Source organism: Artemia franciscana, chromosome 7, assembly GCF_032884065.1.
Source record: "Artemia franciscana chromosome 7, ASM3288406v1, whole genome shotgun sequence".
In the NCBI taxonomy this organism is placed as follows: domain Eukaryota; kingdom Metazoa; phylum Arthropoda; class Branchiopoda; order Anostraca; family Artemiidae; genus Artemia; species Artemia franciscana.
The window spans coordinates 6,824,450-6,837,704 of NC_088869.1; the positions used below are offsets into that span (position 1 = coordinate 6,824,450).

Below are 13,255 nucleotides of genomic sequence, written 5' to 3' on the forward strand. Positions count from 1 at the left end.
ACTGAATGTGTGTAACCTGACCTTACTCATTGTTTACAGATTTCTGGATGTAGTTTTCTAAATAGTACTTTTTTCTTAATAGTAATTTATTTTTCTAAAATGCAACATAGGCTGTGATACAATATCAAACACATGTACACACAGATACAGTTCATCATAGATATTCAGGAAAAGAGCTCTATGGTTCAGTCCCATTTACTAAAATGTCTTCAATCTTATTATTTCCCCAAAAATTTATATCTTTAAATATACTATTCTTTACATTCCCATAAAAATGCAAAAAGGTTTTCCCCCAATACCCCCGCGCATTGGGAAAAGTAAGGGCCATTTTTTTGCCTAACCTGACCTGTTTACTTCCTTATTTGACGAAAAGGTAACCCGCCTCTCATACCTAGCAAATAACCCTTCTTATTCCCCCCCACTTCTGCTGCAAAATAAGTCACCCTATGTCTCTTTAACCAGTTTATTCAGTTTAGGGCATGGTGATTATTATAACCAAGTGAATGGGGTATGACTAAAGCTATCAAAACACAGAGCAGTTCTTTCGGTAACTCTTTAAAAGTTGTTAATTTATTAATATTATCTTTTAGGTGTTAGACGTGGTTGCTGCGTCAAGCAGTATCAATATGATGAACGTTTCTAACTTGGCTATCATCATGGTACCCTCCCTCATGCCATTGCCGGAAATTTCAAAATCACAAAGAAGAAATCTTAACGCTCAAAACCCTAGACTTCTTACTCATAAGGATGTTATCGAGGTAGGCTATATCCCATTTCTCTAAGGTCACTTTTTACGGCACAATAATATAAACACATAAGTTAAAAGAAACAGACTTTACAGGCGAGTGAAAAAAGTGACATTGTTTAATGGGCATTCGACTGTAAAAATACCCCAAAACAGCCAAAAGTTTTTTTTTTTTTTTTTTTTTTTTTTTTTTTTTTTTTTTTTTTTAGCATCTGACAGTGAAAAAAGAGACATTGTTTGAAAATAAGAAGTAACATCTACCCATGGCTTTGTTAAACCGAAACTTTGTTCAGAGTAGGGCTTAGCTAAAAAGACAGGTTGTCTAAAAAAAAGTTAGATTGAGTTATGAAGAACATAATATTTTGGGCTTATTAATGATCTAGGGTATAATAATTATTAATGATTTAGGGTATAATATTTTATGCAAATTTAATTTTGTGTTTTTATTCCAAACATTATTTTAAGTACAAAAATGTAGATACAAAACATGGATTTTGAATAATGGATTTACCTTATTTCTCTGACTTCAACATTTTTGTAACCTTAAGTGATGTTGCTGATGGAAACTTATAAGGAATGTCTTTTGTTCTGTTTCCTAGTGTGATCTAGCCGTTTTTAGGGCGTCTTAAAACCATCTTATTATCCTATTTGTCTTCTGATTTTTTTGTCGTTTGATTTAGTCCTTTTTTTGTAAACACAAGCGCCATTTAGTTTTATGACTACGAGAGATTTTGCAAATAAAACCGATTCTATTCTATTCTATCTTCAGACCCAACACAAACTTGAAGCCTCTTTGGTCCAAGAACGAGCTAAGGGGATGATCCTTATGGTTAAGGCTGATCAAAAGATAAGGTTTCGATCTATTTTTGGACACCATTTTCAGGGAGCCCTTGTTCTGAGCCTTAAACTTTTTTTTTCTACTTAAGTTTCTTTTGGTCGAAAGACCTACAGGTGGAAGCTCCAAGCCGTTTGGAAAAGATTTTCAGTGCTATTTTTGGGTGAACCAATATTTGTTTTCAGTTTTCTTGTGCATTGGGTTCCTTTGACCCAAGAGCTTGTAGGTATAAGCTTAAACGGATTGAAAAAGGGTTTGTAGGGTCATGTATGGAAGACCCATCTCCCAGCCTGAACATTTTGTAGACAAAGTGATAAGAGAAGAACAGTGCGGTTTTAGAAAGTATGTGTCACCCAAATTTTCATTATTAAGTTAGTAATTGAGAAGTGCCTGAGTTGTCAATCACCTTTGGTCCTCACTTTTATAGATTTTGATCAAGTATTCGTTTCTGTTGATAGAAGAACTTTAGCGATGGTCTTATCCTTGTGTGGTATACCAGAAAAATACATTAAAATGATTTGTGTACGAGAATCACACTGCTGTGGTTAAGGCAGGAAACGAGGCTAGCAGCTGGCTTTGTATTAATCTGGAGTTAATCAGGGTTTTGTTCCTTCCCCCTTTATATGAGTCATTTTCATGGACTTTGTCTTAAGGAGCACAGGAAAGGCAACGAGAAAACACGGAATCAAATGGGGAGGAAAAACTTTCCCGGACTTAGATTATGCTGATGATTTAAGCATATTAGATGAAAGTGTGAGCAAAATGAAGGAATTTTTAGAGGTTTTGTGAGTGCAGGATGCTAGACTAGGTTTGAAAATTAGTTTTAAGAAGACTAAGTCGCTAAGGCTAGGAATAAGTGAAGAAGAAAGAAAGACAGCTTCATTTTGCTTTGTAGTATTATTAGTAAAGACGGTGGGAGCATTGAAGATGTTAAAAGTAGAATAGCCAAGGCCTAAGGTGTTTTTTCACAGTTTAAAAAAGTTTGGAAGAATAGGAAGATAAGTCTGCAAATCAAGATTAGAATATTGGAAGGTAGAGTGATGGCAGTGATCAAATATGGTTCTGAAGCATGGGCGCTCCGAAAAACGGATGTAGATTTGCTAGATGTACTTCAGAGAAATTGCCTGCGAATTGTTCCCCGAATTCTGGGTACCCGACTGACTGGCCGGATTTCAAACAGGTGGTTTTTTGAAAAGTGTGGTTCAACTCCACTTTCTAGGGCTATAATGAGAGAAAGGTTGATGGCTAGGACACGTTCTGCGGAGGAAAAATGAGAGATTGCCGAAGATTGTCCTTTGCGGCCAACCGTCTAGTGCTAAACGGAAACGAGGTCGTCCGTGATTTGGGTGGGAGGATGTCATAAAGAAATATTTAAGGGAAATGGGAACTTCCTGGCAGGGTGTAAAGAGGGAGGCTTTGAATAGTTTCGGATGGAGGAGGAGCATGGGTGGCTATGTTAGCCTCAGGCAGTTTGGTGCTGTGTTGAATCATTAGTAGTAGTAGTAGATATAATTAATAGCAGTAGAGTTTATCTGCTGATGACGGTCACTGTGCATGTGATCGAAATGCCCAGATTTTATGTCATTGTTTTCACTGTCTAATAAAAGGATTTATCCATATTTGGACTGTCTTAAGAAGATTAAGTCGCTAAGGCTAGGAATAAGTGAAGAAGAAAAAACCAAGATTAGAATGTCATAAAGAAAGATTTAAGGGAATTAGGAACTTCCTGGGAGGGTGTAAAGAGGGAGGTTTTGAATACATTGCGATGGAGGAGAAGCGTGTGTGGTTGTGTTGGCCTCTGGAGGCTTGGTGCTGCGGACAGTTGTTGGGCGGTTCGTATTGGGGTCTTCTCGGCCCAAGAACTTACAGATGTACACATTACCGAACTGTTTAATCTTTTTGTTTTTGCTGTAAGTTTGCTGTGTAGCTGTTTTCTTTTCTTTTTTTATACTTACTTGAGTTTCTTCTCTTTCATTTTCCCTTGTTTGTGGTTTAAGGTCACAAACTTCTTTTAGCTGCTTGGCCAACCAATTACAGAGCTTTATCATTTGTAAAATTTTCGTATGGATAGATGTGTAAATTGACAGTTTTTGACGTTCCATCCCTAACCAGCCGTATTAACGCAACTCTTTAAGATTTCAAACATTTCTGATTATTTTTAAAACGTCAAAATTATTGAGTCATTACGGGATGCTTTTAAACTGGTAGTTTGTAATCTCTTCATTTGTTCATGAATTTCTTAAGTCAATCTAAGAACCATGAATACGGACATCCACGGCATATATACAATCTATCTTATTTACAGCTTTTAATAAAGAATAGTGCCGTTTTGGGGAATCTACCGGATTGTATTTTGCCAATTATCTTTCCTCAGCGTTTTAGTGCAAAAGCTGAACGTCGTGGACGAAGCCGAGAAAATTTATCAACTGGAAAGAAGAAAAGACGAAGTGGATCCTTCTCAAGTAAATATGTATTTACATGTATAGTTATTAAATGCTGGTGTCTCAGCCTAGGGAATTGAGTAAGCCTATGAGTCAAACAAAGATAATATGCTAAACATGTACAAAAATGGATTTTTGAGTCTGACATCCCTGGAACCTTAAGCCTCCCGAAACCTCATATTATGTGTTTGTGTCTCAGCTCAGTGAATTGATTGTAAGTTAATTGATTGTGAGTTGTGATTGTGAGAGGTAATATGCTAGACATGTGAAAAAAATATAATCTTATTGATAAATTTTCTTCTATCCTATTGCTTAAAAAAAAATTTTTAATTTTATTTGGTCCAAAATTATCTTTAATTTAGTTTTTATTAAATAAGTCAAAATTTGAGTCAGTCTGTGCAAGAGCCACCCTAGCCAAGTGGAGCCTAGCACTCTGGACTTGTAATTCTATGTCCTTTGGGATGTAGGCTCAAACCCTGTGCTGCCAAGATCCGAGTCCTCGCTCGGATTGTGGGTCAGTGGTGTGACTGCAAGCCCAGCCACGTGGGGTGTGGAAGTAATGGGCCATTGAGACATGGTCGTCAATCCAGTTGGGATTGACGACCCCACCACAACTAAAAATTACATTGTGTGCAAAATCACGTTGCGTCTCCAGTAATTGAAATAAAGAAAAAGAGTCTATTGGTTCTTTCCAACTAAGATCTAATAGATATATTCAGTGCATATGTACAGGGTAACGGCCATGGCTATTTTGGATACCTTTTACATACGATAATGTATAAATGAAAGGTTTATTTCACAACGACTACTTACAAACCCAAATTGCCGAAATTGTGTTGTCGTCAAATAATATACAAACTAACGGCAACGACCACACTGCCTTTCCATAATATAAATAACAAAAGCTCAAGAGGAATTGTTTTAAAATAGTGAAATGTTTCATTCTACTGGAATATGACAATGTACCTTTTGCATCGGGCTATCATTTCGCACTTAATATTTTATAATTTTTTTTTTTGTTGATAAATTATCAAGAATATTTGGGAGGTTTTTAGTGTTTGCTAGAAAGGGAGCATATCAACTCTATGGCAGTTAGTGATTAGATTGCAGTATTGTTCATATTGAGAATATAAATTTTCAGAAATTACAATATGTGTACTATTTTTATTTTTTTTATGTAAAGAAAATACACCTTTATTTATATTTAGAAAACTGTAAATCATCTGTAGATGATTAGACTATGGATAAAGTAGGCTTAAAGATAACTGGTATATTCCCTTGTAGAAGAATCTTTGTAGCATAAATATATATTGTCTTTATGTATATTCTGTAAACAAAACTTCATTTTTTAAAGCTTTAATTTCAGTTTGCATGGGTTGCTCTTTGCATAACAGTTTGTTGTTGCAAACTGTTTAATCTAGGGCGGTTTTAGATGTGGGGAAGACTGTCCGCCGTGTGCTCTAACCAGTTTTTTTTATTTTAAATTGAATATTTATTAGCAATGCTGAAGAATAATATTCATCCCTGAAAATTATGCACCCTAGGTAACTTCGAAGACCACACTGCCTTTCCATGACGAAAGTAAAACAGTTCAAAATAGGGATGAAACCTTTTTATTGACAGTGAATAGATATAAAATTATTTAACTGGATATTTCGAACACATATACAGTGTTCATCATCAGCAGTAAAACTCTGAGCAGTAAAGAGTTTTACTGCTAATGATGAACACTGTATATGTGTTCGAAATATCCAGTTAAATAATTTTATATCTATTCACTGTCAATAAAAAGGTTTCATTCCTATTTTGAACTGTTTTACTTTCAATATGCACCCTACGAAGTAATTTTCGGAGGGGGGGGGGGAATCTTAAGTATTAAATTGATTTTATGGTCACCTTTTTCATGAGCAAAGGGCAACTCTACGAACAATTTTTTTTTAATATGGGAAGCAAAGTGTACCTGCGGTTGAAAAAAAAAAAAATCTGAAAAAAAAACATTTGAAAATCCCTGAATTATTTGACCGTCAGTATGTATTTATGAAAAAAATTGTATCATTTAAAGATTGGGTACATCGTATACGGTATTTTTAGTTTTCCTTCTGCATTCTGAATTCATTTTTATAAATTTTTAGGTTAATAATTATTCCACAAATCTTCATAGGGAATGGAAACTATCTCTGTAATTGGAAAGAAATGGAAAAACGATTTGAAAGTTTCATATTCTTTGACTGCCATTGTGTATTTAAATAAACTTATATCCTTTTAAGGAGTAAACTGTTTGCAATAATGTCACTTTTCTGTGTCCATTTTTTAGAAAACTTTTTTAGGTTATATTCATGTTATATAACATATTATAGAAATCTTTGATAGGGGATAAAAATTGTCCCTGTCATAAAATATGATTTGAAATTTTTCTTGCAATAGCCCGAGGATTAAAGGGCTTATTTATTTAGTTATTAAACACTCCCAAGTATCAAGTGACTTTTTTTAGTGCAAAACAGTAAAATTTTTGTAAAATTAAATAAATGAAAATATAGAAAATGGTTATAATATTTTAAATAAGACAGTGGTGAAAATAAGATGTTTTCGTATAGTTTGTTTAACCTTGTAAATGGAAAGGCAGTGTGGTCTGAGAATTAGGTAAAGTAGGTAAAATCAAATAACCTCTCTAAGTAAATTGATTTATCTAATTAGGTAAATAAAACATATTTACCTAATTAGGGAAATTAAATAAACTAAAATTTATCTAATTAGGTAAAACCTTTAGTTAAGGACTTTCAGTTAGGTTAAAACTTTTAGCTAAGAAACTCTTTGTTACATTTTTGCACTCTAAAATGCTTTCAGTTAAGCCCTGGTTAAACTTTAGCCGTGAGTAAAGTGTTAAGGGAGAATAGCCTTATCTGAACTACCGATTAGAAAACTCCTGTATTCGTTGACTACTGCTATGTATTTAAAAACATACATTTTTTTAAATTAACATATATTTTATGTCTAATAGACGATTTGTAGCGTTAATTTTTAATAAACGTCATTGTTTTAAATGTTTTTTCGGGGGGGGGGGGAGCAAATATACTGAAAAAAGGCGCGGGATTTATTCTGAAAGTAAGTAGTATCGCTATTTTTGTACGGTTACCTTTAAATGGAGGTTTAATTGCGGTTTTATGATCAATTTTACTGTAAAAAAAAAAGACGTTTCCTATTTTAATTTTTATCCCTTTTGTTTTAGGAATGATGGAAGGTATACGGAAAATAGTTGGACGCTCTCAGTCGGATAGTGAAGCATCTGACAGTAATCTGGACACAGAATCTATTAAGAGCCAAAAACGTAAAAAGGAGGAATCATTTCTGTCTATTCCGTCAAGTAAGAAAAAGTAAGGATTTTTAATGGGATAATTATCTATCTTAGAAGAAGGTAAAAGCAAGGATGTTTTCAAGTAATTGAAACAAAAATAGATGTGAAGGAATACAAGTCTTAAATAGAACTTTTTTTTCGCATTATTTGGTTTTTAATTCTTCCATTTTTGGTTTTTATTTGTTTGTTTTTTTCGTGCTGTTTGGTTTATCCCATTTGTCTCATCCATGTTTTTTTGGCATTTTCTTTTAATTTCTCTGATAACGCTGAAGAACAGAGGCATTTTTCTTATTGAAGTATTTGTTGTCCAGTGTTGTTCAGTATTTTTGCTGACCAACCCATTCTCGGTCTTTATTTCTTCAAATTTGTTTGTGTTATGGCAGGTCAATGTGATATACAAAATATCCTTTTTAACTAACATTTAATCTTTTAATAACATTTTAAAAGTAACATTTAATCTTTAATTAAGCAGTGCTATTACGGTGCCTATTATTAATTGTTTTCGAATTATGTATCTGTCGCTAGAAGTAACATAAATAGATAATAAATATGGTTTACTCGGATCAGTTCAAAGCGATTGTGACAAAGAGTTTTCTCAGTATATTTTGGGTTTGAACGCGATATAATTTTTCAGGAAATGACAACACTGACCCTTGTGTTGGAAACTTCTGACTAATACCAAATGCACTTTATTTTGAGCCAGGCAAGATTTTATCTGATTCATTTTATTTTTTATTTGAGTCAGGCAAGTTATACTTCTTTTTTTTTTTGAAAAAGGTGTATAGGGCTCTATCAACACATTCGCAGTCGGGTGTTTAAGGGCCCCTGTTCCGCCCATGAATTCTTGATAGATCAATGGTTTTTCTGCAGTTACAAAATTGTTCTTATAGTTTATTCATTTCGGCTATTTCCTACAAATTTTATTAGAATGAAGTTGAAATTACTTGGAAAAACGCCTATATGAAAAAGCTTTGCTTTACACTCTTTTAAGGATTTTAACAGGAACATTACCCACCGTTGGTGCCATCAGGGAGGAGAGGGGATAGGAACTGATGTCACCCTGGGAAACAAGATGACCCTAAACAACATATAAAAAAAGGAGGTGAGAAATACGTTTAAATGCGGTTGAAAAGTTCCTGATAGTACTCCCCCCTTTGGGAAATTTTGTGGTGTTGCTCGTGCTTCGAACACATCCGCGTTTCACACCAGTTACTGACTTTTCACTTTTTTTCACAGAGAACACTAATGACTAGATACGTGACTCATATAGGTGTCAGAGTTGCAGTGGTAGCTAGCAACCTAGTAAGAGACGGCCACGTCCCATAGTAAAAACTACAATGCCCCATAACTTCTAAAAATAGAGTCAGATCAAAACAATAAATGCACTACTTGAATCGCCTTGTCCGAAACACCTATATAGGAAATTTACCGTCCCTTGCCTTGAACATCAAAGAAAATTTGTTGGCTTGAAAACAAGAGAAGTAGCTGTAACCCCGATATTCTGCATCGATGGCATTTCTTTTTATTTTTTTCTCTGCAGCTAGCCTAGCACTGGAACATCATAAAGAGTTGTTTAATGGCTTATTTAAAGGAAATTGCTATACCTGGCGCCATTTATAGTAAAAAGAATGTTTAAAATCAAATATATTTACAAAAAGACTGCATTTTCATGTGCAAGATTTATGAATGAGGTCATAATCATAGGTTGTAACCATATTTATTACATTAGAAGAACAAATCATTGCATAAATTGGACTTAAATAGCTGCCTGATTCTTTGAGGTTCTTCTCTTATTATTCCAAAGAAGAAAAAGTTGTAGGCTTTTTCCTGTTGGTAATTAGGGAAATATAACGGATATTTAACAAAGAACAGATAAATACCGGTTCCGACTAAACATAATCATCATATACATTCTGATGTAACATGCGTACATTATGACAAGAAAAAAAATAGTTTACAGTCTCTTAGCTTTAATAACAAGGAAAATGCATTTTTTGAAAAACATGGAAAGTGGCTGCAACCACAATAACCCGATCGTAATCGTATCGAAACAGCTTTTGTTTCGTTTTATAGTAAAGAATGGACTCTAGCGGATAGGCAAGTAAGAGATGAACCACAGCCCATAGTAATCAAAGTTGGAAAAGAAGTTTTGAAAAAAAAACTGCCTAATGAGAAAAAATTGCCATCTGACAGTGATTCAGGAATGGTAAAAAAAATTTCCTTTCACTTTAAAAATAAAAGTTTACAATGAAAAGAAAACTATGGTGATTTTCGTAAAAAGTTTACATAAAACATCGATATATTTCATTATGAATAGGGATAGTAAAAATCTGACCGGTGTAATGGTTGTACGATGGGGTTCGCCCTTCGTCAATACCTCGCTCTTTACGCTAAAATTCGAATTGTGTTCCAATTCTTTAAGAATGACCCCTGAACCACAAAGGACGTAAAATTAGAATAAATGGCTCTTTTGAAATTACTAAAAATACTTAAGCGTAAACAGCGAGGTATTGAAGAGAGGAATAACCCACTCATATACGTAATAATTTTTGTTTGTTTTAAGTTTTAGTGTTACTCTCTACTTTCAGTTGAAAACTTCTTTTTTAATTTAATTTCTGATCGTTTTTTAAATAATGCTGGGATATCCAGTGGCCCCTTTATAGAAATTATTTTCCCTCATTAAAAATTCCTCGATGGAAAGATCCTCCTGCGTAACCCAATCAGCCCTACCCCCCCCCCCCCCCCACCACCAGAAAAAATCCCCCTGAAAACGCCTGTATACTTACCAATAACAAAACTATACGTAAACAATGAGCAAAGTTCATAGCTTGCAGCCCTTCCCCCGGAGACTGTGGGGGATGAAGTCGTCTTCAAAGACATAGTTATTAGATATTTCGAATATGCTGAGCGAAATGGCTATCTCAAAATTTTGATCCGTTGACTTTGGAAAATAAACGAGCGTGATAAACAAAATTGGAGGGCCTAGTTGCCCTCCAATTTTTTAGTCACTTAAAAAGGGTACTAGAACTTTTAATTTCCGTTCCAATGAGCCCTCTCGCTCTAATTCTAGGGCTTCTGGGTCGATAAGATCTCCCCTGGGAAAAAAAATAACAAATAAACACGTATCCGTGATCTTTTCTGGCAAAAAATGCAAAATTCTACATTTGTGCAGATAGGAGCTTGAAACCTCTACCAACTTGAATCTGATGGTTGAAACTAGGAGCTTGAATCTGATGGTGTGATTCTCATTAAGATTTTGTGACTCTTATGAGGTGTTTCCTCTTTTTTCGAAAAGAAGGCAAATTTTCTCAGGCTCGTAAACTTTGATGGGTATAATTAAATATAACAAAACTTGTATATTTAAAATCAGCATAAAAATCCGGTTCTTTTGATGTATTTATTGGTATCAAAATTTAGTTTTTTTAGAGTTTCGGTTACTATTGAGCCGGGTTGCTCCTTACTTACAGTTCGTTACCACGAACTGCTTGATATAGAAATAAATATTCCTGGAAAAATTATACACATTATTAATGTGATATTTATTTTAGCTCGAGAATAAGGAAATACTTGTATCTGGCAGAAATATCTGAAGTTGGTGATTACCCCGTTCAGATCGTACACATTGTTTTTATTTGCTCTATTTCGAGAATATAGAATATATAGAATATTTCGAGAATATAGAATATTTTATTATTATATTATATTTTATTTTATTATTATATTTTATTTTATTATTATATTTTATTTATTATAATATATAATATTTTATTCAGACTATTTCGAGAATATAGAATATTTCGAGAATATATCTGGCAAATACACATTTACAATATGCATATCATGTATATTATTGGGTTTATACATCATGCATGGTATATATATATATTATAATGAGCACTAAATGCATATATGTGTGTAGAGCATCCGAACTATAGTAAATAAAATATTAATAATGTGCAAGATATGTATAATGTGAATAGGATAATGGTGACTTTGAATAAATAGAAAGGGGAGCAGTTAAAACAAGAGTTATTTACTAATACTCCTGTATGTCTTAATAGGGATAATCTTTTAGGTTTTATTTCATATTTACATCGTATTTATGTTCTAGACGGAAAATTGGAAGCAGAGAAAATGTTTTTGACACAACCCCATTCACCCCTGAAATGCGACATAATTTTCGATTTGGAACAAATGATCATACGCAAGGTTTATTCCAGTCACCGGCACTTTCCCTCGAACCAAGGTAAGGTTATTCTTATTGATTTTGATTTGATTACGAAAAGGAAAAAATGTTGAGAATTTTCAAAAGTTTAAAGGCTCACTGAAGGTGTTCCGGTGGAAATAACCGGGATCAATTTTGGGACCAAATATTGTTTTTTGGAATTGTTTTATAACTCATAGTTGAAGGTTTTACTCAATAACTATTTGTAAATCCACCAGAACATCCAATTACGGGACACTAGTGGTTCGATAATGTATTCTATGTACTCTACGCTTTACCTAAACCGGGATTATCGGAATAGATTAAGTGGGAATATAGAACTAGGAACAAGTTCGTATTAATAACTCGGAACTTCTGATCCTTCTTCAGTTCATCTAATTCTGATTTTTGACTTAAATACTATATGTGGTTTACGAACAATTGTTGCTTAAATTATACCTATTTTTCATGTTTTCTCCCTGGGGTGTTATGCTTATTTTATCTTCGGTGGTTTATAACATTTTGGTGAAAGGGGGAGGGTTGAATCCATCGCCAAAGAAAAGTAACACGCATATTTATAAGAATATTGACATAATAAAAAAGTTAGGAGATACGAAGGTGGGCAGCTGTGAAGTTCATCCTGGATGCGTATCTGATGAGGAAGATCCAACCAAGGAAATCACTTCTATGCAAACCTCATAAGGATTTACAAACCCCGTTTGTCGTATTGCAGAGTATATTTTTACAAAAATTTCTAGGTATTCGGTGGTTTGGAACTCCCTTCGTAGCTTTTTTTTTTTTTTTTTATTTGCGCGCTTAGGGTATTTTAAACGACGGTGAGAAATATAGCTAAGCACAGTTATACTAATTGCAAAGTTCAATGTTTGCTTATTACTTATTAATTTTTACCTACTTACTTATTTTACTTATTTACAGTAATTAATTAGAATTTTCTAATTTGCTGTTGCAGTTACGAATTGCTAACTACAATAATAGTTGCTAAATACTAATTACAATAAGTTCAATTACTACTTAGCTATACTAAAAAGTATAGCCAAGTACGAATAAGATCAAGTTTTGTGGAGAGAGAGGAGGAGTATTCAAAGTAAAGAGTATAGCTACGCACAATTTTTATTTATTACCTTTTTTTTACGTATTTACATTTATTTTACTTATTTCTTTATATACTTATTTACAATTATTGATTACAATATTTGCTAATTTACCATTCCAATATACTAAGTATGAATTGTTAAGTAAAACAAGTATAATTACTAATTAGCTATACTTAGAAGCATGGCTAAGTACGATTAAGATCAATTCGTGGGACAAATATTAGACAATGTGGAGCATAGGTAATGACAATTCAGAAGCATGGACACAAGAAAGAAAGTCACGCCTATTACCTCCGACTTATTATACATTCATACCTAGAGCCTAAGTAAAGAGCGATTTTTATAGACCGGGGCACTTCGTTTCGAAGGGAGTTGTCGTAGAAACTTCGAAAAGGGTTCGTCTGATTTGAAATTGAAGGGGCTAATGGCCTTTTTAATAGTCGAAAGTGATTAGAGAGCAACCAAACTCCCTCCCACGCCCATCATTTCCCCAAACACATCCAATCAAAATTTTAAGATAGTCATTTTGTTCAGCATAATTAAAGGTCTGGAAATTATGTCTT

General features: G+C 33.7%; 1 protein-coding gene across 3 annotated transcripts in view; it reads left to right on the forward strand.

Annotated features, from left to right (window-relative positions):
- Nucleotides 1-13,255, forward strand: part of LOC136028785 (uncharacterized) — a 65,643-nt gene that overhangs the window by 25,440 nt on the left and 26,948 nt on the right. For all 3 annotated transcript variants that reach the window (XM_065706690.1, XM_065706688.1, XM_065706689.1), the window contains exons 5-8: nucleotides 591-758; nucleotides 3,886-4,042; nucleotides 7,248-7,392; nucleotides 11,485-11,619. In XM_065706690.1, the coding sequence (XP_065562762.1) occupies nucleotides 591-758; nucleotides 3,886-4,042; nucleotides 7,248-7,392; nucleotides 11,485-11,619 (605 nt within the window). The remainder of the gene's footprint in view (nucleotides 1-590; nucleotides 759-3,885; nucleotides 4,043-7,247; nucleotides 7,393-11,484; nucleotides 11,620-13,255) is intronic.